Source organism: Terrapene carolina, unplaced genomic scaffold (genome assembly GCF_002925995.2).
Source record: "Terrapene carolina triunguis isolate 2854851 unplaced genomic scaffold, T_m_triunguis-2.0 Scaffold89, whole genome shotgun sequence".
Classification (NCBI taxonomy): domain Eukaryota; kingdom Metazoa; phylum Chordata; order Testudines; family Emydidae; genus Terrapene; species Terrapene triunguis.
Window position 1 is genome coordinate 31,359,002 of NW_020664440.1, and position 23,344 is coordinate 31,382,345.

At 54.4% G+C, this 23,344-nt stretch overlaps 1 protein-coding gene across 11 annotated transcripts in view; it reads right to left on the bottom strand.

The window, feature by feature from the left end:
* Positions 1 to 23,344, bottom strand: part of NRXN2 (neurexin 2) — a 305,564-nt gene that overhangs the window by 250,611 nt on the left and 31,609 nt on the right. For all 11 annotated transcript variants that reach the window (XM_026650363.1, XM_026650358.1, XM_026650366.1 and 8 more), the window contains exons 2-3: positions 21,693 to 22,849; positions 1,037 to 1,054 (exon numbers count right to left, since the gene is read on the bottom strand). In XM_026650363.1, the coding sequence (XP_026506148.1) occupies positions 1,037 to 1,054; positions 21,693 to 22,410 (736 nt within the window). In that variant the 5' untranslated portion in view covers positions 22,411 to 22,849. The remainder of the gene's footprint in view (positions 1 to 1,036; positions 1,055 to 21,692; positions 22,850 to 23,344) is intronic.

Sequence of the window (23,344 nt, forward strand, 5' to 3'; positions counted from 1 at the left end):
CTCCACAGACTCACCTCCATGCACTGCCTTCACCACACAGCACACACGCACTATACTGACACACCAAAGCACCCCCACCCAACAATCCCTCCATAGGAATCCATTCCCTGCCCCCTTTAATTCCCCATGCAACCCATCCCCCAATTACTGCATGGGGGACAGACAAGGGCAACACCCCCTCCCCATACCACCCCCCTCCCTGGTCTCTTAGACAAGCTGCACAAAAATCACAATCAAATTGAGGTCACAACCCTGCCCCCAAATGCCAAGGCTACATCCACAAGTGAGACAACCCCTCAAGGAGTAGGGAGAAAGGGGGTGGTCCAGAGCCCAGGGAGGAGGGGCTTGGGGGCAGGAAGGAGAGCATGGTGGCTGAGAAGGCCTCAGAAGTGGGGGTGCCTTCTAATTTGTGTGGTGCAGTCTATTCCACCCCCAGGGCAGGATCGCCCCCTACAGACTATTCCAGTCTAGGAGAGCAGTGTGGGGGGCTTTATGGGCTGTGTTTGTGGGGATTGGGAAGCTCTCTACCCCAATATCTCGGTTCTGATCCAGTCCTTGCCCAACCCCCTCGGTCATGCACAGGATCCAATACGTACCTCCACCCCGCCCCAGCGACAAAGCAGTGTATGACCCCTCCTCCCATGGGACAAACAGCCACAGAGACAGACTGCTATTACTGTGCTCTTACCACACACACAGAGACAAACCCTGGAGGGCTGGGGGAACCCCAAGACAACTGGCGATGCCTGGCTGTAGGGGCAACCCCGAGACAGACACCCCGGCAGTAAGTGACCCCTTGGGATCCAATTCACCATCATGCAGGGGGAGCACAGAGCTAGGGCGCTGTTGGAACACAGGGGAACCCCAACCCAGTCACCCAGGAGCCCCCCAAGTCCAGGCACTTCTCAATGGACCCCCACAGGGCGAGGGAGCAGGAAACAGCCCCCCCATAGCAAGACATGAATTTGCTTCTTGTAGCATGGCCCCAACCCACGCCATCCACAGCCAACATAGAGAATGCAAAGGGGTCACTCACCTTCCATCGTGTGCTCTTCTGCCAGGGACACCCCCACAGACGCAGCCAGACAGACACACAGAGAGAGAAAGAGAGGGAGTTAGTGAGGGGGGGGCAGGCCACCAGCATAGGCACACACTTACAGGTAACTAGGTAAAGAGACCATAGGGGGCAATGCTGCCCCCCAGGGGGGGATAGACGGTAGGGGGCCATGGTGCCCCCAGTGGGCGGGGATAGACGGTAGGGGGCCACGCTGCCTTTGGGGGGGGGATAGAAGGTAGGGGGCCATGCTGCCCCGGGGAAGGGGGCAATAGGCTGGAGGAGCACAGTGTGCTGTGTTCTCCAATCCCCCAGTCCTGCCCCACAGTTTCCCCACTGTGGGCTTCCCTAGGGCAGTGGGCAGGACGAGAGCCAAAGGACTATGGTAGGGATCTCCATGCGGAGCCCTCACTCTGGCCCCCAGACTCCCCAAGTTGGGGTTGGTAGGGTCTGGGGTCCCAGTTTACAGACACTAAATCTCCCTCCCCCGCACCACAGTGCCAGAGATGTTGGGGGGAGGGGTTACTGAGGGGGGAGGGGTGACAGGCCAAACCAATCATAACAGGACAAGATCTGTGCAAGCCAATGCCCCCTGGTGCCCCTCACCCCACCCACATCCCCAACTATCCCAGCCTGGGCTCCACACCCAGCCCTGCCGGTGCCCCTCACCCACACCCACAGCCCCGGCCATCCCAGCCTGGGCTCCACACCCAGCTCTGCCAGTGCCCCTCACCCCTAGCTCTCTCAACATGGACCCATCCCAGCTCCCCTCCCCGCAACAGTGCAGCAAACCCCGCCCCCTGCTGGTGATCCCACTTCCTGACTCCAGCCCCACATGGCAGCCTGGGAGCCCATGGAGTGGGGGTGGGGGCTATTTTGAAGGAGCTGGGTTTCATAGAGTCATAGATTCTAGGACTGGAAGGGACCTTGAGCGGTCATCGAGTCCAGTCCCCTGCCTTCATGGCAGGACCAAATACTGTCTAGACCATCCCTGATAGACATTTATCTAACCTACTCTTAAATATTTCCAGAGATGAAGATTCCACAACCTCCCTAGGCAATTTATTCCAGTGTTTAACCCCCCTGACAGTTAGGAACTTTTTCCTAATGTCCAACCTAAACCTCCCTTGCTGCAGTTTAAGCCCATGGCTTCTTGTTCTATCCTTAGAGGCTAAGATGAACAAGGTTTCTCCCTCCTCCTTATGACACCCTTTTAGATACCTGAAAACTGCTATCATGTCCCCTCTCAGTCTTCTCTTTTCCAAACTAAACAAACCCAATTCTTTCAGCCTTCCTTCATAGGTCATGTTCTCAAGACCTTTAATCGTTCTTGTTGCTCTTCTCTGGACCCTCTCCAATTTCTCCACATCTTTCTTGAAATGCGGTGCCCAGAACTGGACACAATACTCCAGTTGAGGCCTAACCAGTGCAGAGTAGAGCGGAAGAATGACTTCTCGTGTCTTGCTCACAACACACCTGTTAATATATCCCAAAATCATGTTTGCTTTTTTTGCAACAGCATCACACTGTTGACTCATATTTAGCTTGTGGTCCACTATAACCCCTAGATCCCTTTCTGCCGTACTCCTTCCTAGACAGTCTCTTCCCATTCTGTATGTGTGAAACTGATTGTTCCTTCCTAAATGGAGCACTTTGCATTTGTCTTTATTAAACTTCATCCTGTTTACCTCAGACCATTTCTCCAATTTGTTGATTGGGCTAGTTTCAGAAACTGCCTTTGATCTGTGGGAGGAGCCCCATCCTTGACTGGGATGTGAGCCCTGCACAGAAGGCCCTTTTGATGATGTAAACACCTGGCTGAGCTGCTTTGGTGGGGCTACACAGTAGGCAGGAGCCATGAGCTCACTCATCTTTGCGAGTGCCCTCCTTGGGAAAGGGCCAGGACTCCTGGATTCTATTCCCAGCTCAGGGGGAGTGGGGTCTAGTTGTTACAGCAAGGGGTGGGGCTGAGCCAGGATTCCTGGGTTCTCTCTCTAGCTTTGGGGAGGGAGTAGGATCCAGTGGGTGAGTGTAGAGGGCCAGGTCTGGAGGTAGGATGCCTGGGTTTGACCCTTGGGCTTTGCACAGAGCTCAATGCAGGACAGACACTTTCTGCTGTAACTAAATGTTTTGTGACCAACCTTTATTATTTCTTTAGTCCCTTACTACCATTCCCAGACTCACTGAGTGAGGAAGCGTGAGGCCTTCTGGCACCAAGGCTGGGACAGTAGAGGGCTGCAGGTGTGCATTGAGGAGCATTGGCAGAGCTGGGGGGGAAGCCCAGGGCTGGGTTAGTAGTGGGCTGCAGGTCAGGACTGGGGGGCACCAGCAGGCCTGGAGATGGAGTCCTGTGCTGGGATAGCAGGTGCTGCAGACTAAGGCAGGCCTCACCTTGTGACCACGAGGGCTGGAGTTTGGGGGGCTGCTGAAGGAAGGCCATGTCTGAACAGAGTGAGACCAGCCGCACCCCCCAGACACAACACATGGGGCAGGGCCCAAGGCTCCCACCCCTCAGCACAACCCTTCCCTTCCTACAGAATGGAGCCAAACCAACAAGTAAAGCAATTCATAACAACGGACTAAGGAAAGGAGCTCACAGCCAATAACTGGGGCGAACAGGCTAACCACAGAGCCCTCCCCACATTCACGCTGGCACCAATGGACCCCTCTCCAGCCATCAGGACCAGGGACAGCAGCCAAAACAGCTAAGGGAGAGCGACACAGCTCCACCGGTGCCCTCAATCCCAACCCACAGCCCGCTGCCATCTCATCCTCCAGAGCCCTGCCAGTGACCCTCAATCCCAGGCCTGGGCTCCCCCCTCCCCACAGCCCTGCCAGCCCCCCCAATCCTGACCTGCAGCCCCCTGTGATCCCAGCTCTGGACTTCCCCCCATATCTTTGTTGGTGCCCCTCAGTCCTGACCCACACACACAGATCCCCCAACCCACACACACTCTGCTCTCCATAAAATGGGGTGGAGTCAGGAATACTCTGCCCATATCTCCCCACACCTGCCTTTGCCCCCTCCAATGGCTGCACTCCCACCAGCTGTTCCCAGGGACTGATCAGCCCTCGCCCCATGCAACATCATTAACTCTGTATGCAAATGATCGAGGGGATGGGGGGGCAGGTTCATGCGCGGCTCTGTGCTCTCTTCCCCCACAGCCAGGTGCTGGGGTTGTGATAAGAAGTCTGCTGGGTCAGTGTGTTGGAGGAGGGGTCATTCTCTTCCAGACCCCACTGTGAAGGGGGGGCTGCGGTGGAGTAAGTGGTTAGAGTCTCCCAATGCACCCCCCAGCATCCCCCAGGTATCTTCCACAACAGACACCCCAATGCACCCCATATACACCCTACCACAGATATCCCAATGCACCCCACATACCATCCAGATACCCCAGATATCCCTCACCCCAGACACCCCAATGCACCCCACATACCCCCACCAGACACCCCAATGAACCCCAGATACCCCCACTAGAGACCCCAATGCCCCCAACTCTGTGCATGGCAGGGTGAGGGAGGGGTGCTGAGGCACCAAGCCCCTCTGGATCCTCCTTAGTGATAATTGAGCAAAATGAGCAGGGCGGGTGGCAAGAGCTGGTTTCCATGGCAACCCCAAACAAAAGGCTGGCCAGAATGACGTGGGCTCTAACACATGGCGGGAGGAGGATGGAAAAAAGGGGGCATCCCCAACCAACCCTACTCCTCCCCTGTCACCCTGGGGGGAGCCAGGACTCCTGGGTTCTATCCCCAGTCCTGGGCAGAGAGTGGGGTCTAGTGGGCGCCTGGGAGCTAGGACACCTGGGTCCCAGCATGACCCGGGAGGAGACCCTTCCCCACTCCATGTCGCGCCGGATGCGTTGTGGGAGGGAAGGGGCCATTCCCCTCATGGGGGCCAGGCATTGCGGGGAGCAGCCCTTGCTGAGAGACCAGCGCCCCCTGCCTCTAGAAGCCTGGCTGTTCCAATGGGTCAGCCCCTGCACTCCAGGCTCTGTGCCAGCCTCAGACTCTGCCCCCTGCCCCACCGCACGCCCTGCTGGGCAAGGGGGAAACTTGGGGAAGGGCAGCAGGGATGATACAGTGAGTCTGGGGGCTTGAAACAGCCATCAAATGTGGAAGGCCGGGGTGGGGAAATGGGGCACATTGGGGCGAGGGAGAAAGGAGGAGACAGCGACTCTAGGCATGCACATGTGGGTCTACCTCTGCCTGTAGGTCTGCCGGAGGGATGGGCACGCATCTGTCTGTAGGTCTGCGGGCTGTGTGTATCTGTCTGTAGGTCTGCAGGCTGTGTGTGTGCCACGTATGAATGGGTCAGTTCAGGAGCAGATTTACCATGAAACAAACCGTGCGGTGGCACAGGGCCCAAACGACAGGGTGGTCCCCAAAATGCAGGACAAATATCTGACAACCTGTCCCTGAGTCCTGGCCAGCGGCGCAGCAGGGCTCAGGCAGGCAGGCTGTCTGCATGCCATGGCCAGTGGCCCCACGTTGCTCCCAGAAGCAGCTGGCTTCTGGCACGTCTCTGTGCGCCCCTGGCGGGGGAGGGGAGGAGGCAGCTCCGCACGCTGCCTGCACCCTGGGCAGTGCACGGAGACCTGCTGCCCCCCGCCCCGCAAGGGGCATGTAGAGATGTGCCAGCAGCAGGGCTAAGGCAGTTCCCTGCCCACTCTGCCTCCCTCCGTCTGCGCTACTTCGCTCCCGGAAGCGGCCAGCACGTCCCTGAGGCCCCGGGGGGCCGGGGAGTGTCTCCACGCGCTGTCCCCACCCTGAGCACCAACTCCACAGCGCCCATTGGCTGGGAACTGCGGCCAATGGGAGCTGCAGGGGCAGCGCCTGCAGGCAGCGGTGCGCGGAAACCCCTTGCCCCCCCGCCAAGGAGATGCTGCCGGAAGGGTGTGTGCACCAGTTGCTTTGGGAGCCACGCTGCCCGAGGTAAGCGCTGCCCCTCTGCCCCCCTCAGGCACCTCAATCCCCTGCCCCAGCCAAGAGCCTGCACCCCACACCCAAACGTCCTCCCAGAGCCCGCACCCCTCACCCCCTCCCACACCCCAACCCCCTGCCCCAGCCCAGAGCCCGCACCCAGCACCCAAACTTCCTCCCAGAGCCCGCACTCCTCACCCCTCCTCCCACACCCCAACCCCCTGCCCCAATCAAGGTACCTCACTTTATTTTCATTTACTTCCCATTACTTATAATATAGGAGGAGGATGAAGAAAAAAAGAATGAAAAACGGGGAGGAGATAAGAGAGAATGTTCTTTTTTTTGGCTGTGTCCTGGCCGGGGGGGGGGGGGGGGGGGGGGCGGGCAAAAATGAAGCTGCGCACAGGGCCCCACTAACTCTAAATCTGCCACTGGGTCAATTTGTGGAATGTATGTGGGTCTGTCTGTCTGCCTGTGGGTCTGTGGGGTGTGCCTGGGTCGGTTTGTGGGGTGTGTTTGGAACTGTGGAATGTACATGGGTCTGTCTGTGGGCCTGCAGGGTGTCTGTCTGTCTGTCTATGGGTCTGTTGGTGGGTCTGCGGAAAGTATGCATGTCTGTCTATCTGTCTGTGGTGTGGTCCCCCGCTGGCTTGGGCAGGAGCCGGGCTCTGGGCTCCCAGACAACCTGTCCCCAACATGGAGTTGGCACACGCCTCAACTAGCAGCTGCCAGGCAGCCCATCGGCATAGCATGGCGCTGCATAGGGGGGCATCAGGACAGCAGCACACAGCATGTTCACTAGTGGGTGAGACAGGCAGAACAGTGGCACACATTGCTCACTAATAGTGATCAAGGGCCCGTGCCCACTGCCCGCCCCATACAGGGGGAGGACGTGCAGTCCCCACACTCATGCCCTAGCGAGGCACACTGCTCCCCGGGCAGCCCTCTTGAGCGAACCGAGCAATGACGGACATTGGACCGACCCTCTCTCAACATGTTCTAGAGCCCTCACACCAGGGCCGAATCCAACCCCTCTAGTGTGCTCGAGCTCTGTTCTATGCTGCCACCCCAGGGCTGAATCCAACCCGCTCCACTGTGCCCAAGACCGGTGCTAGAGCCCCCACACTAGGGCTGAATCTAGACCGTCCTAAGGGAACCCATTTCAGGGCTGACCCTGACTCATACAAGATTCCCAGGCTACACGTGCTTCAAGTAAATGATGAACCACAGCCCCTCCCCACAGCCCCCCCACCCCCACCCGCGTGTTCCCGCACTGTGGGAAATCTCCACCGTGCACAGTGATCAGAGCGATGATGCAGCACAGACATGGGCGGGGAGCTTGTGGTTCAGACGCTGGGCTGGGTGAGTCCTTGGGTGAGTCCTTCCCCTCTCAATGCCTCAGTTTCCCCTCCCACCCTTTATCTGTTCAGACTGTAAGCTCTCCAGGGCAGGTACCATTTCTCACTATATGTCTGTACAGTGCCCAAAAGAGGCCCCAATCTCAGCCGGGTGGGATCTGTGCAGTGCCTGTCCTGCTGGGGGCCCTGATCTCAGCAAGGGTGAGGGGGTCTGTGCAGCACCCAGACCACCTGGGGCCCTGATCTTGGCCATGGGGGGGGGTCTGTGTGACCCCTGGCCTGTCGGGGGCCCCAATCTCAGCCGGGTGGGGGTCTGAGAGACAGCTGGCCCTCCGGAGGCTCCAATCTCAGTGGGGGGTGGGGTGGTCCGCGCAGCACCCGGCCTGCTAGGGGCTCTGATCTCAGCCGGGGCAGGCAGACACTATCGCAATAAGATGACTCAGGAATTCTGTGTCATTCAGGGAGGCAAATATGGGCATTTTGTGCTGAACCCAACCCAAAGGGGGAGGAGGGTTCGATTCCAAGTGAACCCCACCCCCACCTCCACACACTTACATGCAAAGGCAGATCCCAGCTTTCCCAGCAGCCTCCCTCCCTTGCACAGACACCCCTTGCTTTCCACACTGGCTCCACTGAGCGAGTTTCACACTCCCTGCCGGCTGCGGGCAGTGGCACAGCTGGTGGGGGGGAGGACTCCTTAGCACCACCTGGTGGTGCCCAGCTGTTCAGCACAGAGTTCAGGCGGCACAAGCCATGCGGAAAAGCCATCCTCCCGGGGGGCATGTAAGCGGGGTTGGGCAAGCTCTCTCCACATCCCGTCTCCTGGCAGCTCTTCACCAGCTGACCTTGGGCTGTCCTTGCAGAGGCAGAGACTGAGCGCGGATGGCTGGGCCCGGAGAGCCTCCCCCAACCCTCTGGAGAGACACACGCTGGGGGGATCCAGGCCAGGCGGCAGCACAGCTCAGACCAAAGCACCGCAGTCAGCGCTCCCCACATGTGAACAGTGCTAATAGGAGCAGGTGGGGGGCACCGGGGAGGGGACGTCAGGGCCGGTGGGGGGGAAGAAAAGAATGAAAAAATGGGGGGGGGGAAGGGAAGAGGAGAAAGGATGAAAAATGTGAATGAATGAATGAAAGAAAGAATGAGAAAAAGGGCAAAAAGGAGGAGAATAAAAGGATGTAAAAAAGAGTAAGAATGGAAAGCAGAAACAGGAAGAGAAAGGAAAGATGACAGAAGAACGAATAAAAGAGGAAAAGAGCAAAAGAATGAAAGAATAAAAAGGAGAGAAACAAGGAATGAAAGAATAAAAAAGAACAAATGAATGGAAAAAAGGAGGAAAAGAACAAAAAAGATGGAAAGGGAAACAAAATAATAAAGAAAAGAGGACTGCAAGCATGAGAAAGGAAGGGAAAGAAATGAAGAAAAGAATGAATGGAAAAGTGAAAAAAAAGAAAAAATCAGCAGGGGTTTGGGCAGGGGGGTCAGCAGGGGGAAGTGGGGCAGAGCAGGGAGGTCAGGAACATGAACTGAGTACAGGGAAAGGGGGACACCTCAAGGACTTTGCACCCTGTCCTAGCCCTGCGGCCCCTTCACTGCCCCTTCTTGGCTGTGACATAATGTGGATCAGGGTAACACGGGCACCTGAGCAGGCTCAGTGATCAATGAGGAGGAGAGACGACAAACGTTCTCCCCATCCAGAATCGATCCACCCTCTACCACCACCCCCTCTCACACACACCCCAGACCCTGTCCAGACCAGTCACCCTGGGGGCTCCTGACCCTGCATTGTGGGAGGGAATGGGAGGGACAGGCAGGCTGGCACCTCCCCATGCAGTTGGGTCCAGGTGCCAAGCTGGGACAGCCCCTCTTATATAAAGCATGCACACCCCCCTCCAGCCATCAACCCTGCCACAACATGGCCCTTGACCCATACACCCACCAGGGCACTTGCTGTACCCCTAACCCGTGCCTAACATACAGCATGCAGCCACCCCCTGCCACCACACCAGTCCCAACTCGTGCCATTCATCCCACAACACCTCCACACACAGCAGGACTGATATGCCTACACCCTCACACTGCCCTGACATCCTACACTACCAGTACACACACACACAGAGCATAATTCTACAGGCGTGCAGCCTAACACCGCAACATCCTATCCCACTTGTATACACAGCATACACATACAACCCTACAACTGACACCCTATCCCACTTGTACACACAGAGCATAACCCTACACCTGCAGACCAACACCCTATATACTTGTATACACACAGCATAAACTTTCACACTACAACTTTGTACACAACACTCTACGGCCCATGTCCATTGTATGCACATATGGCATAAATCTCCCAAACAACCTCAATACTCCTTATATACATATACACCCCAGCATACCCATACAACCTGACATCCCTACACCCTATAATGCTTGTACTCACACACACCACAATTCTCCCATACAACTTAACACCCCAAAACTCACTGTCTACCACTTGCGTACATACACATATACAGAGTATAATCCTTCAACTCTACAACCTAACACCCTAGTACACACCACTCCTATACACCTAGTATTTACACACACACAAAACAGCATACACAGGAAGAACCATGCAATCTAACACCCCAGTACCCAACACCCTAAACTACTTGAAAACACATCCACACACCACAATCCTTTACCAGTACAATAAACATCCCACTACACAACACCCCGGCACCATACCCTTGTATTCAAACACACATATACAGACAGTGTAGTCCTTCACTCATACATAATACCTTCTTCACAGAGCCACACAACAAGGTCCTAACACACCACAAGACCATATCCATACTTTTATTCCTTCACACAGCATAATCCTTCACCCATACAACACCTTCTGCACACTGCCAAACAACACAATCCTTCAACCAGACACCCTACACTCCTGGTAGGTCTATCCTTCACCCATACACCCTAGTGCACAACACCCTTTGTCCCTTGTGCAGAGAGACACACATCATAATCCTCCAGCCAGACAACCTAACACCCCAGTACACAGCACCCCTATGACCTTGTCTTCCTACATGCAACATAGCCAAGCAACCCCACACACCCTAGCACGCAGTGTCCTCCCCCAACATCATCTCATTGTACCCAGCAACCCCCCGCATTACACCCACCCAAACCTCCTCAGTCACTGAAGAGTAGTTAGCAAAACTGTCCCCTGGGCAACCAGACTAGGCAACAGTCACTGAGGAGTCACCACACCGTTGTCCATAGAAACTGGCCTCAGCCAAAGAATTCAGTCAGCACAATCTCTGCAGCAATGATGGACAGTTGCCAAGAGTCAGCCAGCCCCACCAACTGTCTCCATAGCAACCAGCTCTAGACAACAGCCGCCAAGAAGCTAGCCAGTGCAATCGTATCCCTGGCAAGCGGCCATAGACAACAGCCAATTAAGATTTGGTTGGCCCAGTTGTCTCCATAGCAAATGGGCAAGAAACACAATCACCAAGCAGTCAATAGTTGTCTCAGTTCTCTCCATGGCAACCAACCTAGACAACTGTCACCCAGGATTCAGAGTGTGTGGGCAGGTGTGTGGGTGGATTGTGCAGGGAAGATGAGGGAGATGTGTGTCTGTGTGTGGTTGAGTGCATTGTGTATAGGTGGGTGGGCGAGCAAGTAGCTGGCTGTCTTGTGTGCATCTGCCGTGTTTGTGTGTGTTGTGTGAGTAGGTGGGTGTATTGTGTGACAGTCAGGAAGGTGTGTTGTGTGTCTGCGTGATTGTGTCTGTACAGGTGTGTTTGTATGACTGGTGTGTGTGTGTGTGTGTGTGTGTGTGTGTGTGTGTGTGTGTGTGTGAGTATGTTGTGAGTGGATGTGTTTCTTGTGTGTTTGTCGGTACATTTGTTGTGCATCTATAAGTAGTGTGTGTGTGTGCGAAGTGTTTTGAGAGTGCCTATTTCTATCTGTGTGTTTAAGAAAGTACCTCTGTGTGTATATATGAATCTATGAGTGTCGCATGTGAGCATGTGTCTGTGCTGCGTGACTGTTTGTGTGTTACTGGGTGCCTGCTTGTGTGAACAGTGTGTGACTGCGTCATTCTCCATGTGTCTGTACACATGTATGTTTTGTGTGAGTGTTTTTGTGTGTTATGTATGTGAGTGCTAACTGGGTGGGTGTATTGCACATCTGCCTGTATGTACTGAGAGTGTGTCATTGTGTGTGCATGCACATGCTGTGAGAGTTTGCCTGAGTATTGTCTATCTGTGTGTGTTTTTGAGAGAATGTATGGGGGGGTGTGATGTGTCATGAGTAAATGTGTGTGTTTGCATACATACATACACACACACACGCTCTCCCCCACAGACCACTAGTGACTGGCCAGGGAGTGCTCCCCCTCTGCCGGCTGGGGCAACTCACAGACACAGCTTACTCAGCGCGGGATCACAGCCAAGCAGACATGGCCATGAACACACACATTTTGGCTAAACAAACACCGCATGGCTAGGATGGGATTGCTCCCCCAAACAGAGCCCAATCTCACCCCACACAAGTCCCCAGTTAATTTAGCGGGAAAAGGAACTTGGCCAAGGTCACACAGCTGGTCAGTCACAGAAGGAACCCAGAAGTCCTGATTCTCTAACCCAGTAGGCCCCACTCCTCTCTCCAAGCTGGGACAGAACCCAGGAGTCCTGAATCCCAGATCCCCTGCTCCATTCTAACCACTGGGCCCCCATGTCTCTCTGCGCAGTGTCACTCTGGCAGTGTGGAATCACTGCGCAGATGAAGAGGCACTTGCAGGATTTTAGGTGTTTAACATCCCCAGATGCCCCCTATGAGGCTGTGATTCCTTGTATCTCTACCCTGCCCCCCACCCCCACTCCCCCCACACACACAGTCAGACACACACATCACCGCAACTCCCTCGCCTGGTGGGTGGCAACAGGGAAACCCCATGGAGCCAGAGAGCACAAGGGGGCGCAAGCTTCACAGCGACTGTAGGCCCAGTACATTGTCCGCCCCAGCTCCTTGCCTCCCTCCAGCCCCACCACTGCTACTCTCCATCGCAGGGACTCCCTGCAGCTTCCCCTCCCTCACACCAGGTACCCCATGCCCCCCATGCCAGATACCCCATTCTCCTCCATTGCCAGAGGCTCTGTAACCCTACTTCCCCCCAGTACCAGGCTCCCCATTCTCCCCCGCATACCATGGGCTGTAGGTACCCCTTCCCCTCTCTCCCATGCCAGGGGCTCTGTGCCCCCCCATGCCAGGTCTCCCATTCCCCCCCATGCCAGGAGCCCTATTCTCCCTCCATGCCGGGGCTCTGTGCCCCCCCCGCCAGGGGAGCACTGGTGACAACGGCTGGCCAAGGTGCTGGGAGACACAAAGTCAGGCCCAAGGCAGGTTCTGCTGGACCATGCCAGGAGCTCTGCCCCCCCTCCCATGCCAGGGGCTCTGGGGCCCCATCCCACACCCAGGATTCCTGGTGGAACTCTTGCCCATACACACGCACACGCAGTGCTGGTCCTGGTATAACTATGCAGGTGAAGGGCATGATCTGGCACCACCACAGTTATCCTGGGCAAACCCTAGCGCTGCCTCAGGCTTTAAACTGATCTCCATGGGAGGCCGGGAGACCTTCCTGGGGGACAGGTTATCCCATCGGTGAGGGGTTCTGGCTCCTTCCTCTGAAGCAACTGGGACTGGCCACTGTTGCAGAGACCAGGTTGGATGGGCCCCGGGTGGCAGCGGGGGAGGGGAGGAATACCCCTGGGTCTGATCTGGGATGGCAGGGAGGGTGGTGTGATAAATGAAGGGGGAGTAGCTCCCTTTTATGGACACCCAGCCAGCCAGTTAGCTATAAAATCCCTGTTAGTAGCTATTCTCTACTTGCTTTATCTATAAAGGTTTAAAAAGCCCAGAGGTAAAAGGAAGGGAGTGGGCACCTGACCAAAAGAGCCAATGGGAGGGCTAGAACTTTTTAAAATTGGGAAAAAACTTTCTGTTTGTCTGTCTGTTGTTCTCCGAGGAGAGGAGACACAGAGCAGGAACGGGGCTGAACTATGCTGTAGGAAGCTTTAAGCCACGTATGAAAAACCATCAGATCATACCTAGAGACTGGTTATTTGAAACCCCCAGATATGTAAGTAGATCAGGGTATGTCTAGGAAGACACAATTAGGTTTATCTCTTTTTTTTTTTTCCTTATTGGCTTGTGGACTCCTCTGTGCTAACCCCCAAATGCTTTTGTTTTGTTTGTAACCATTAACCTGGACCTCAAGAAAACCATTCTTGATGCTTAATTATTATATTTGCTCTTTTTAAATCTAGCAATAACCTAAGTTCCAGATGTATTTTCTTTCTTTTTGGTTTTAATAAAATTTACCTTTTTTAAGAACAGGATTGGGGTTTTTTGTGTGTCCTAAGACGTTTGTGCATATGTTGTTTAATTAGCTGGTGGCAACAGCTGATTTCCTTTGTTTTTCTTTCTCAGCTCTTCCGCGGGGAGGGGGGTGAAAGGGCTTGAGGGTACCCCACAGGGATGAATTCCCAAGTGTGCCTTCCTGGGTTCAAAGGGGTTTTTTGCACTTGGGTGGTGGCAGCATCTACCCATCCAAGGTCAGAGAGAAGCTGTGACCTTGGGAGTTTAATACCAGCCTGGAGTGGCCAGTATTAATTTTTAGAATCCTTGTCGGTCCCCACCTTCTGCACTCAACATGCCAGAGTGGGGAATCAGCCTTGACAACCATGGTGGCAGCGGTGGAATAATCATCATAGACTGCAAAAGTCCATATTCCTGACCAGCCCTTGTACTGGACAGGCAACGTGGCTGTAGGCAAGTTAAAAGAGTTGGCCTTAAAGGGTTGCACTGTCACTTGGGCCTCTGGATCGATGAATTTGGGGTCCACCAGGGATTGGTGGATAGCTGACACCTGTGCTCCAGTGTCTCTCCACGCAGCAATCTTCCTCCCGCCCACATTCACAGTTTCCCTTCACTCTGGGGGTATTTGCGAGGCATCTGGGCTTGAAGGCTCTTGTTGGGACCCCAGGGTCAGGAGTTGCAGTCGGCTGGTGCTCTTAGGGCAGTTGGCCTTCACATGCCCCAGCTCATTACATTTGAAGCATCATCCAGCTGACTGTGGGCTGGGGCGAGATGGGTGATTGGAGAGTAGGATGGAAGGATGAGAGGGCATCTGGGATCTCCCTGTGTGGAGGGCTCCTCCTTGCGAGGTGGGGCCTTGGGATGACACCAATGGTGTGGTCTCTGCTCGGGTTGCCCCTTCTGGCATCTGCACCAACTGCTACTAGCTTTCTTCTTCTCGTGCTGCAGGGAGAAGACTTAGCCAACCATGTGAGGCTAACAAAACGGGTGGGGATAGTCAACTGCAGCCAGGCTAAACAGGCCTCCACACCTAATTCCATTCCTAAGCCTCCTATAGGGATCCAGCCAGAGGTGGTGAAACCAGACACCAGACCAAAGTCTCTGGCAGCAGTTATAGATCCAGTTCCTGGGACCAACCAGAACCAGCCCAAGAATCGGAACTGGTGGAGCAGTCAGCACCAGAGCCCGTGCTTCCAACCCCACCAGAGTCAGGGGAGCCAGGACCAAATGGTGCCACAGAGCCTGCACCTGCAGCAGCAGCTCAACCAGCGCAAGATGATCAACAGGAACCTGAAATACAACCCAGTGCACCAGCAGAGACCGGTTCACAGTCAATGGAGACACCCCCATCACCTGCATCGCTTCCAGTGGGACCAAGCCCAAGTCCACAACCCTGCAAGAAACTAATGTCTCTAGCATCAAGGGAGCAGTTCCAGGCAGAACAGAAAGTGGATGAAAGCCTTAAGGGAGTTTGGACGGTGGCACGGAGCGACCCACTGCCTCTCAGCTCTTCCAATATGTCCAGGTTTGTTGTAGAAGGAGGACTCTTATACAAGAAAATCCTTTCTGGTGGGCACAAGGAGGACTGGCATCCTCAGAGACAGTTGGTAGTTCCAACTAAGTACACCTCTACCCCGATATAATGCTGTCCTCAGGAGCCAAAAAATCTTACCGCGTTATACGTGAAACTGCGTTATATTGAACTTGCTTTGATCCACCGGAGCGCGCAGCCCCGCCCCCCCCCCCGCAGCACTGCTTTACGCGTTATATCCGAATTCGTGTTATATCGGGTCGCGTTATATCGGGGTAGAGGTGTATAGGGAAGAGCTCTTGAGCTTAGCCCACGATCACCCTAGTGGCCATGCTGGGGTGAACAGGACCAAAGACCATTTGGGGAAGTCATTTCACTGGGAGGGAATGGGTAAGGATGTTTCTATCTATGTCCGGTCTTGTGAGGTGTGCCAGAGGGTGGGAAAGCCCCAAGACCAGGACAAGGCCCCTTTCCAGCCACTCCCCGTAACTGAGGTTCCATTTCAGCGTGTAGCTGTGAATATTCTGGGTCCTTTCCCTAAAAAGACACCCAGAGGAAAACTGTACATACTGACCTTCATGGATTTTGCCACCCGATGGCCAGAAGCAGTAGCTCTAAGCAACACCAGGGATAAAAGCGTGAGCCAGGCATTGGCAGACATTTTTGCCAGGGTAGGTTGGCCCTCAGACATCCTTACGGATTCGGGAACTAACTTTCTGGCAGGGACCATAAAACGTCTTTGGGAAACTCATGGGGTAAACCACTTGGTTGCCACCCCTTACCACCATCAAACAAATGGCCTAGTGGAGAAGTTTAATGGGACTTGGGGGCCATGATACGTAAATTCCTGAATGAGCACTCCAGTGATTGGGACCTAATGTTGCAGCAGTTGCTCTTTGCCTCCAGGGCTGTACCACATCCCAGTTTGGGGTTTTCACCCTTTGAACTCATTTATGGCCACAAAGTTAAGGGGCCATTACAGTTGGTGAAGCAGCAATGGGAGGGGGTTACATCTTCTCCAGGAACTAACATTTTGGACTTTGTAACCAACCTGCAAAACACCCTCAAGGACTCTCTAGCCCTTGCTCGAAAAAAACCTACAGGATGCTCAACAAGAGCAAAGGGCATGGTATGATAAACATGCCAGAGAATGTTCCTTCAAAGTAGGTGATCAAGTCATGGTGCTGAAAGCGCTCCAGGCCAATAAGATGGAAGCGTCGTGGGAGGGGCCATTTATGGTGCAAGAGCACCTGGGAGCTGTTAATTACCTCATAGCGTTCCCAGACCCTACCCTAAAACCTAAAGTATACCATGATAATTCTCTAAAGCCCTTTTTATTTCTGAGAAATCAAGGTTCTCCAGTTTACAGCCCAGAAGAGAGATGACGCTGAGTGGCCTGAAGGAGTCTACTACGAAGGAAAAAGCAACGGTGGCATAGAAGAGATGAGCCTTTCCATCACCCTTGGGCGTAATTAGCAAGAGCAAATCCAGGAGCTATGCACCAGCTTCGTGCCAATGTTTACAGCCACCCCAGGATGGACAGAACGGGCGTACCACTCCATTGACACAGGTGATGATCGCCCAATTAGAGCCCAACCCTACTGGATGGCTCCTCAAGCCAAAACCGCAATAGAAAGGGAAATCAAGGACATGTTACAGATGGGTGTAATCTGCCCCTCTGAGAGGGCATGGGCCTCTCCAGGGGTTCTGGTTCCCAAACCAGATGGGGAAATCTGCTTTTGCGTGGACTACTGTAAGCTAAATGCTGTAACTCACCCAGAAAACTATCCAATGCCACACACAGATGAGCTATTGGAGAAACTGGGATGTGCCCAGTTCATCTCCACCTTAGACTTAACTAAGGGGTACTGGCAAGTGCCGCTATATGACCCAGCCAAGGAAAGGTCAGCCTTCATCACCCATGTACGCTGTATGAATTTAATGTGCTCCCTTTTGGACTGTGAAATGCACCCGCAACCTTCCAGAGACTGGCAGATAACCTTCTGGCTGGACTTGGGGAATTTGCAGTAGCCTACCTTGATGATGTGGCTATATTCTCAGATTCATGGGCAGAACACCTCCAAGCGTCTTCCAGCACACAAGGGAGGCAGGATTAACTGTTAAGGCCGGAAAATGTCAAATAGGCCTAAACAGGGTAACGTACCTTGGACATCAGGTGGGTCAAGGAACTATCAACCCCCTACAGGCTAAGGTAAATGCTATCCAAAATTGGCCTGTCCCTAAGTCAAAGAAGCAGGTCCAATCCTTTTTGGGCTTGGCCGGGTATTAGCGACGATTTGTACCACACTACAGCCAAATTGCCACCCCACTGACAGACCTAACCAGAAAAAGAAACCCAAATGCAGTTCAGTGGACTGAGAAAGTGTCACAAAGCCTTTAACCAGCTTAAGGTGATCCTTACATCTGACCCTGTACTAAGGGCCCTGGACTTTGACCAACCGTTCGTCGTAACCACAGATGCTTCCAAGTGTGGTGTAGGAGCAGTTTTAATGCAGAAAGGAACAGATCAACAATTCCATCCTGTCGTGTTTCTCAGCAAAAAACTTTCTGAGAAATAAAGCCACTGCTCAGTCTCAGAAAAAGAATGTTAAACCATTGTGTATGCTCTGGAGAAGCTACGCCCATATATTTGGGGATGCCGTTTCCACCTGCAGACTAACCATGCTGCACTGAAGTGGCTTCACAGAGCCAAAAAAACTAACAAAAAACTTCTTCGGTGGAGTTTAGCTCTTCAAGACTTTGATTTTAAAATATAACACATTTCAGGAGCCTCTAACAAAGTGGCTGATGCACTCTCCTGGGAAGGTTTCCCAGAATCAGCCGGGTAAAAATGTCCCTGTATTCTAAGTCATTGTAGTCCTTGAAATGTGAAAAATACTGTTTAGTTCTTCATGTAATTAGTAGTAAAATTAGAGGTGCACGTATCTTATTAACTCTGTTTCCTAAACCTCCAGGAAGAAATCCCAGCTGGTGTGGACCTGACCTGAACCAGGCTGGTCAACACCATCTGTGATTTGGGGGGCGTGTGATAAATGACGGGGAGGGGGGGCCTCCCTTTTATGGACACCCAGCCAGCTATAAAATACCTGTTAATAGCTGTTCTCTGCTTGCTTTACCAGTAAAGGGTTAAAAAAGCCCAGAGGTAAAAGGAAGGGAGTGGGCACCTGACCAAAAGAGCCAATGGAAGGGCTAGGACTTTTTAAAATTGGGAAAAAACTTTTCCTTTGTCTGTCTGTCTGTTGTTCTCCGGGAAGAGAAAAGACAGAGCAGGAACGGGGCTGAACTATGCTGTAGGAAGCTTTAAACCACGTATGAAAAACCATCAGATCATACCTAGAAACTTGTTATTTGAAACCCCCAGATATGTAAGTAGATCAGAGAATGTCTAGGAAGACACAATTAGGTTTATCTCTTTTTTTTCCCTTATTGGCTTGTGAATTCCTCTGTGCTAACCCCCAAATGCTTTTGTTTTGCTTGTAACCATTAACCTGGACCTCAAGAAAACCATTCTTGATGATTAATTATTATAGTTACTCTTTTTAAATCTAGCAATAACCTAAGTTCCAGATGTATTTTCTTTCTTTTTGGTTTTAATCAAATTTACCTTTTTTAAGAACAGGATTGGGGGTTTTTGTGTGTCCTAAGATGTTTGTGCATATGTTGTTTAATTAGCTGGTGGCAACAGCTGATTTCCTTTGTTTTTCTTTCTCGGCTCTTCCGGGGGGGGGGGGGTGTGAAAGGGCTTGAGGGTACCCCACAGGGATGACAGAGAGAATCTGTGACCTTGGGAGTTTAATACCAGCCTGGAATGGCCAGCATTAATTTTTAGAATCCTTGCGGGCCCACACCTTCTACACTCAACATGCCAGAGTGGGGTGATACCAGGCTGGGCAGGCCTCAGGTCCGATTGAGGGTGGCAAGGGGGGGATACCAGGCTGGGGAAGACGATGCTGGGTGGGCCTATGGATCTGATCCAGTCTGGTTGTTCCTAAGCTCCTGTCTCCCTTCTCTGTCTGATCCTCACTATGTATCCCTCCAGCACCCCGTCCCAGCCAAATGCTCCCCAGCTCTGTGATCTCTGCTCTCACCAGAGTAAACCCTCTTTTGCCATTTTTGGGGAGACAGCAGATTGCAGTGGCTGGGCACTGGACTGGGAGTCAGGACTCCTGGGTTCTATCCCAGCTCTGCCCCAACCTTGGACAAGTCTCTTCCCGCTCAATGCCTCAGTTTCCCCATCACCACCTTTTGTCTATTTCGCATGTGAGCTCTTTGGGGCGTGGCCTGTCAGTGCGTGTCTGCGCAGTGTGACGGGAACCCCACTCTCGGTCACAGGGAAGGGGTTTTCTACCAACTGGCACAAGGAGAGCACACATGCGTGGGGGGACGGTGTGTACAAACATGCCCAGCACAGCGCAGGGCCCTGTTGGGTAGTTTGTTCCCAAGCAGCCTGATAACACTGATGCCACAATTTGCTGTCCCCATGGAAATGCAGCCATTTGACCTTGGTCACCTGCTCGATCCCCCGTTAGAACGCACCCACTCCAACGGCGCTGCCACCCCTCTCTATACAGCGACTGGCCACTGCATTCCCAAAGCAGATACTGACTTCGGGCATGCTGGCCCATTTCACACATTCACAGCGACCTCCAGGGGCACTCGGGCTTAGGGAAGGAGGAGGGACTTGGGACATCTGGGTTCAATTCCTACCTGTCATCACCCTGTGCCTCAGTTTCCCCATCTGTAAAACAGGGGATAATCATCCTTCCTTCATCTACTGAGAAAACAAACTGTCCAGGGCAGGGGCTGACCCTGTAGCTGCACTGAGCAGGAGCACCCCCGTGCACTGGTGCAAAACCCTCTGAGCACATCACAGTCACTGAGCACCGGTGACAATGGCTGGCCAAGGTGCTGGGAAACACAAAACCAGGCCCAAGGCGGGTCCTGCGGGACCACTTAAAAACACAGTAGCCACCCACACAAACTCACTGGCCACGTAGCACGAATGTGACTTGAGTTCAGGGCTCAGGCAGGAAGTGTTCACGGACACTTTATTTTTGAAATAACACGTTTTACGGAAGGAATGGGAAATCCTCTCGGAAAAATGTTCTTCCCTTTAAAATTTTCTGATTTCTGGTTGAAAAACTGAAAATGAGGCGGGAAAAAAAATCAGTTGGGGACCAAAATGTTTATTTGAAAACTGATTTTGGGGGGGAAGACAGGTGGGTTTTCATTAAAAAGAAATCACAGGAAATTGCATGGGCAATAAAAGGATTTTTTCAAAATTTTCCACAAAAAAATATGAGGCTTTTTGTGCCGATCTGTCTGACTCACTCGGCTTTCAAGGAAGATGGACAACACACAGGCCAGCCTGGTACCCGTGAACCTGCCAGACCTTACAATAGCACTAAAAGTCTCCCAACCTAGCTCGGGGCCCCTGTCAGGTCAGGCGCTGCACTGACCCACCCCACACTGAGCTCGGGGCCCCCTGTCAGGGAAGCGCTGCACTGACCCAAACCCCACACTGAGCTCGGGGCCTCCGTCAGGGAAGCACTGCACTGACCCAAACCCCACACTGAGGTCAGGGTCCCCGTCGGGCCAGGCGCTGCCCAGACACACAGAGTCAGATTATTCCCTGCATTTTACAGATTAGGGAACTGCGGCACAGAGGGGGAAGTGACTTGCCCCAGGACACCCAGTAGGCCAGGAGCCAAACTTCATTGGGCTAAGCTGGTAAAGTGTCCTCCCCAAGCCAGTATAACCCAGTTCCCAACCACCAACCTAAGCCAGAGACTCCCCCACTCCAGCAACCCAGCCTCTAGAACCACTGGACCCCACTCCCCTCACAGAGCTGACATAGAACCCAGGAGTCCTGGCTCCCAGCCCCGTGCTCTAACCTTGTAAGCCTCGACAACCAGCACAGAACAGCAACACCAGCAAACAAACCCCGATAATAAAATAAATAAGATCCCTACAAAGCGACATCCCCAAAGGCTCCAGCCTGCAGCCTCTCCATCCCTGTCCCCTCCTCTGAATTCCCTGCTAGAAGCTGCCAAAGAAGAGATGGGGCCAGGCCCAAATCTGCACCACAAACCTGGATAGCTGACACCCCATACTCTCTCCTGGATTGCACAGAGCCCATCCCGGCCAGTCAGGCGCCACGGCTGTGACAGCTCAGCCAGGCTCCTAGTGGCACAAAGCGGAGGCCAAGGGCTGACGGAACTGACAAGTCCAAGCCCCTCTCTCCCGGCACCACTCTGGGAAAGGGGAGAGCACGCTGTGAGGGTGTGGGAGGGTCGAGCTCTCTCTGCTGCTGCCCAGCCTGTCCCTAGGGCAATGCCCCCACTCTGGGGAGGGACAGTAAGCCATCTGGGCCACACCCCTGCTCCAAACCCTCGCCCTCCCCTCCTGTCCCCTGGGGTCTCACCTTCGCTGCAGAACTTGCCCTGGAAGCCGGTCATACTGCAGTCGCACTGCACCTCGCCATTCAGCACGCTGCAGAGCCCCCCGTGGGCACAGGGATTCTGCTTGGTGCACAGGTACTCCGTGTCGCTGCGGATGCCCTGGCTGCCCAGCAGGGCCGGCGGCGTGTCGCCCACCTTGAGGTTGGCCACCAGCCCCTTGAAGGGCACCTCGTACTTGACGGTGCTCAGGGTAAGCGCCGAGAGGCGCACGTCGGGCGGGATCCCCCCCACAAAGAGGTCGCTCTCCACCGCCATGTCCCGCCGCTTGGACTTGACCTCGGCCACCTTGGCCTCGCCATCCACCACCAGCATGGTCTCCCGGTAGTTGCGGGTCAGGAGTACCATGTGCCAGCGGTCGTCACCCACGGGCGTCTCCAGGTGCAGCTTGGCAGGCTCGGCACAGGAGATGGTGAAACGCAGGCGCAGGCGCCCGTCAGCGATCATGAGCTCCAGGAAGTCGCAGTTCCCTCCGTCGTCCAGGTAAAGCACCAGCGCCCGCGAGACGTTTGTCTTCAGGCTAAAGCTCAGCTCCCCCAAGGAGCTGGCGTCCCAGCGGGCATAGCGGGCCCACTGCCCCGTGGCGCCACCAAACTCCAGCGCTGCCCCGCCAGCCCCGGGGCCCAGCAGGGCACCCATGAGCAGCGCCAAGGGCAGCAGTCTGGCCATGGCGCCCAGTCGCATCTGTCCCTGCCCCCCCCTCAAGGCAAATGCTGGGCGCCGCCCCCCCACTGCCACAGCCTCAGATCCTCATGGGGGGGGGCAGGCGGCTGGATGGGGGGAGGGAGGGGCAGGCGGGGTTGGGGTGCGGTGCCTTCCTTGCAGGCCGGGGAGCAGGTGGAGATGAGTGGGGGGCTCCGCTCAGAGGGAGGGTGGTGGCCTTTCACTACCACTCAGTGACAAGGGGCAATGGGATGCCAGAATCCAAATATCCAGAAGTCAGAGAGAACAAATCCAGGCCCCCACCAAATCAACCCCCTCCCCCCACCCAGCCTCCACCAATCACAGGCTCCAGGTCCAGCTCCAGCAAGTTACAGCATCCTCCTCCGGCAGGGTGCAGAGCCAGCCGCGCCCACAGGGCGTGCTCAGCCCGGCTCCGGCGTCGCGTCACAGGAGGGCGGAGCTGCGAGGAGAGAGAGGAGACGTGTGAGGCCAGGCCACGTGCACCAAAGGGTTAACGCAGCCCACCTTCCCATAGCCGGGGGCTGAACCCAGGCGTTCAGGGAACACCCCCTCCCCCAACCCTAGGGCTGGCTACTCTCCCCAGAAATTCCTCTTCTCATAGTAGTTCCAGCCCAGAACCTCTTCTGATTGGTTGCTCTTCCCCACTTTCCCCACCTCCTGTAGGAGGGTGGCCAATCAGAGCTCACATAGGAGGCCAAGTAGCACCCCACCCCCCATCCAACAGGATTTTGGGAGAGGGAAGAGGAAGCAGGCAATACCATTCTCACAGTGAGGGGAGGGGAGGGGAGAGGTGGGAGCAGGCTGTACCTTTCTCACAGGGAGGGGGAGCGATGAGACCAGATCATACTATTCTCACAGGGAAGACAGGTGGAAAGGAGGGAGCAGGCCTTACCATTCTCACACGGGGGGGGGGGGGGGGGGGGGGGAGCAGACC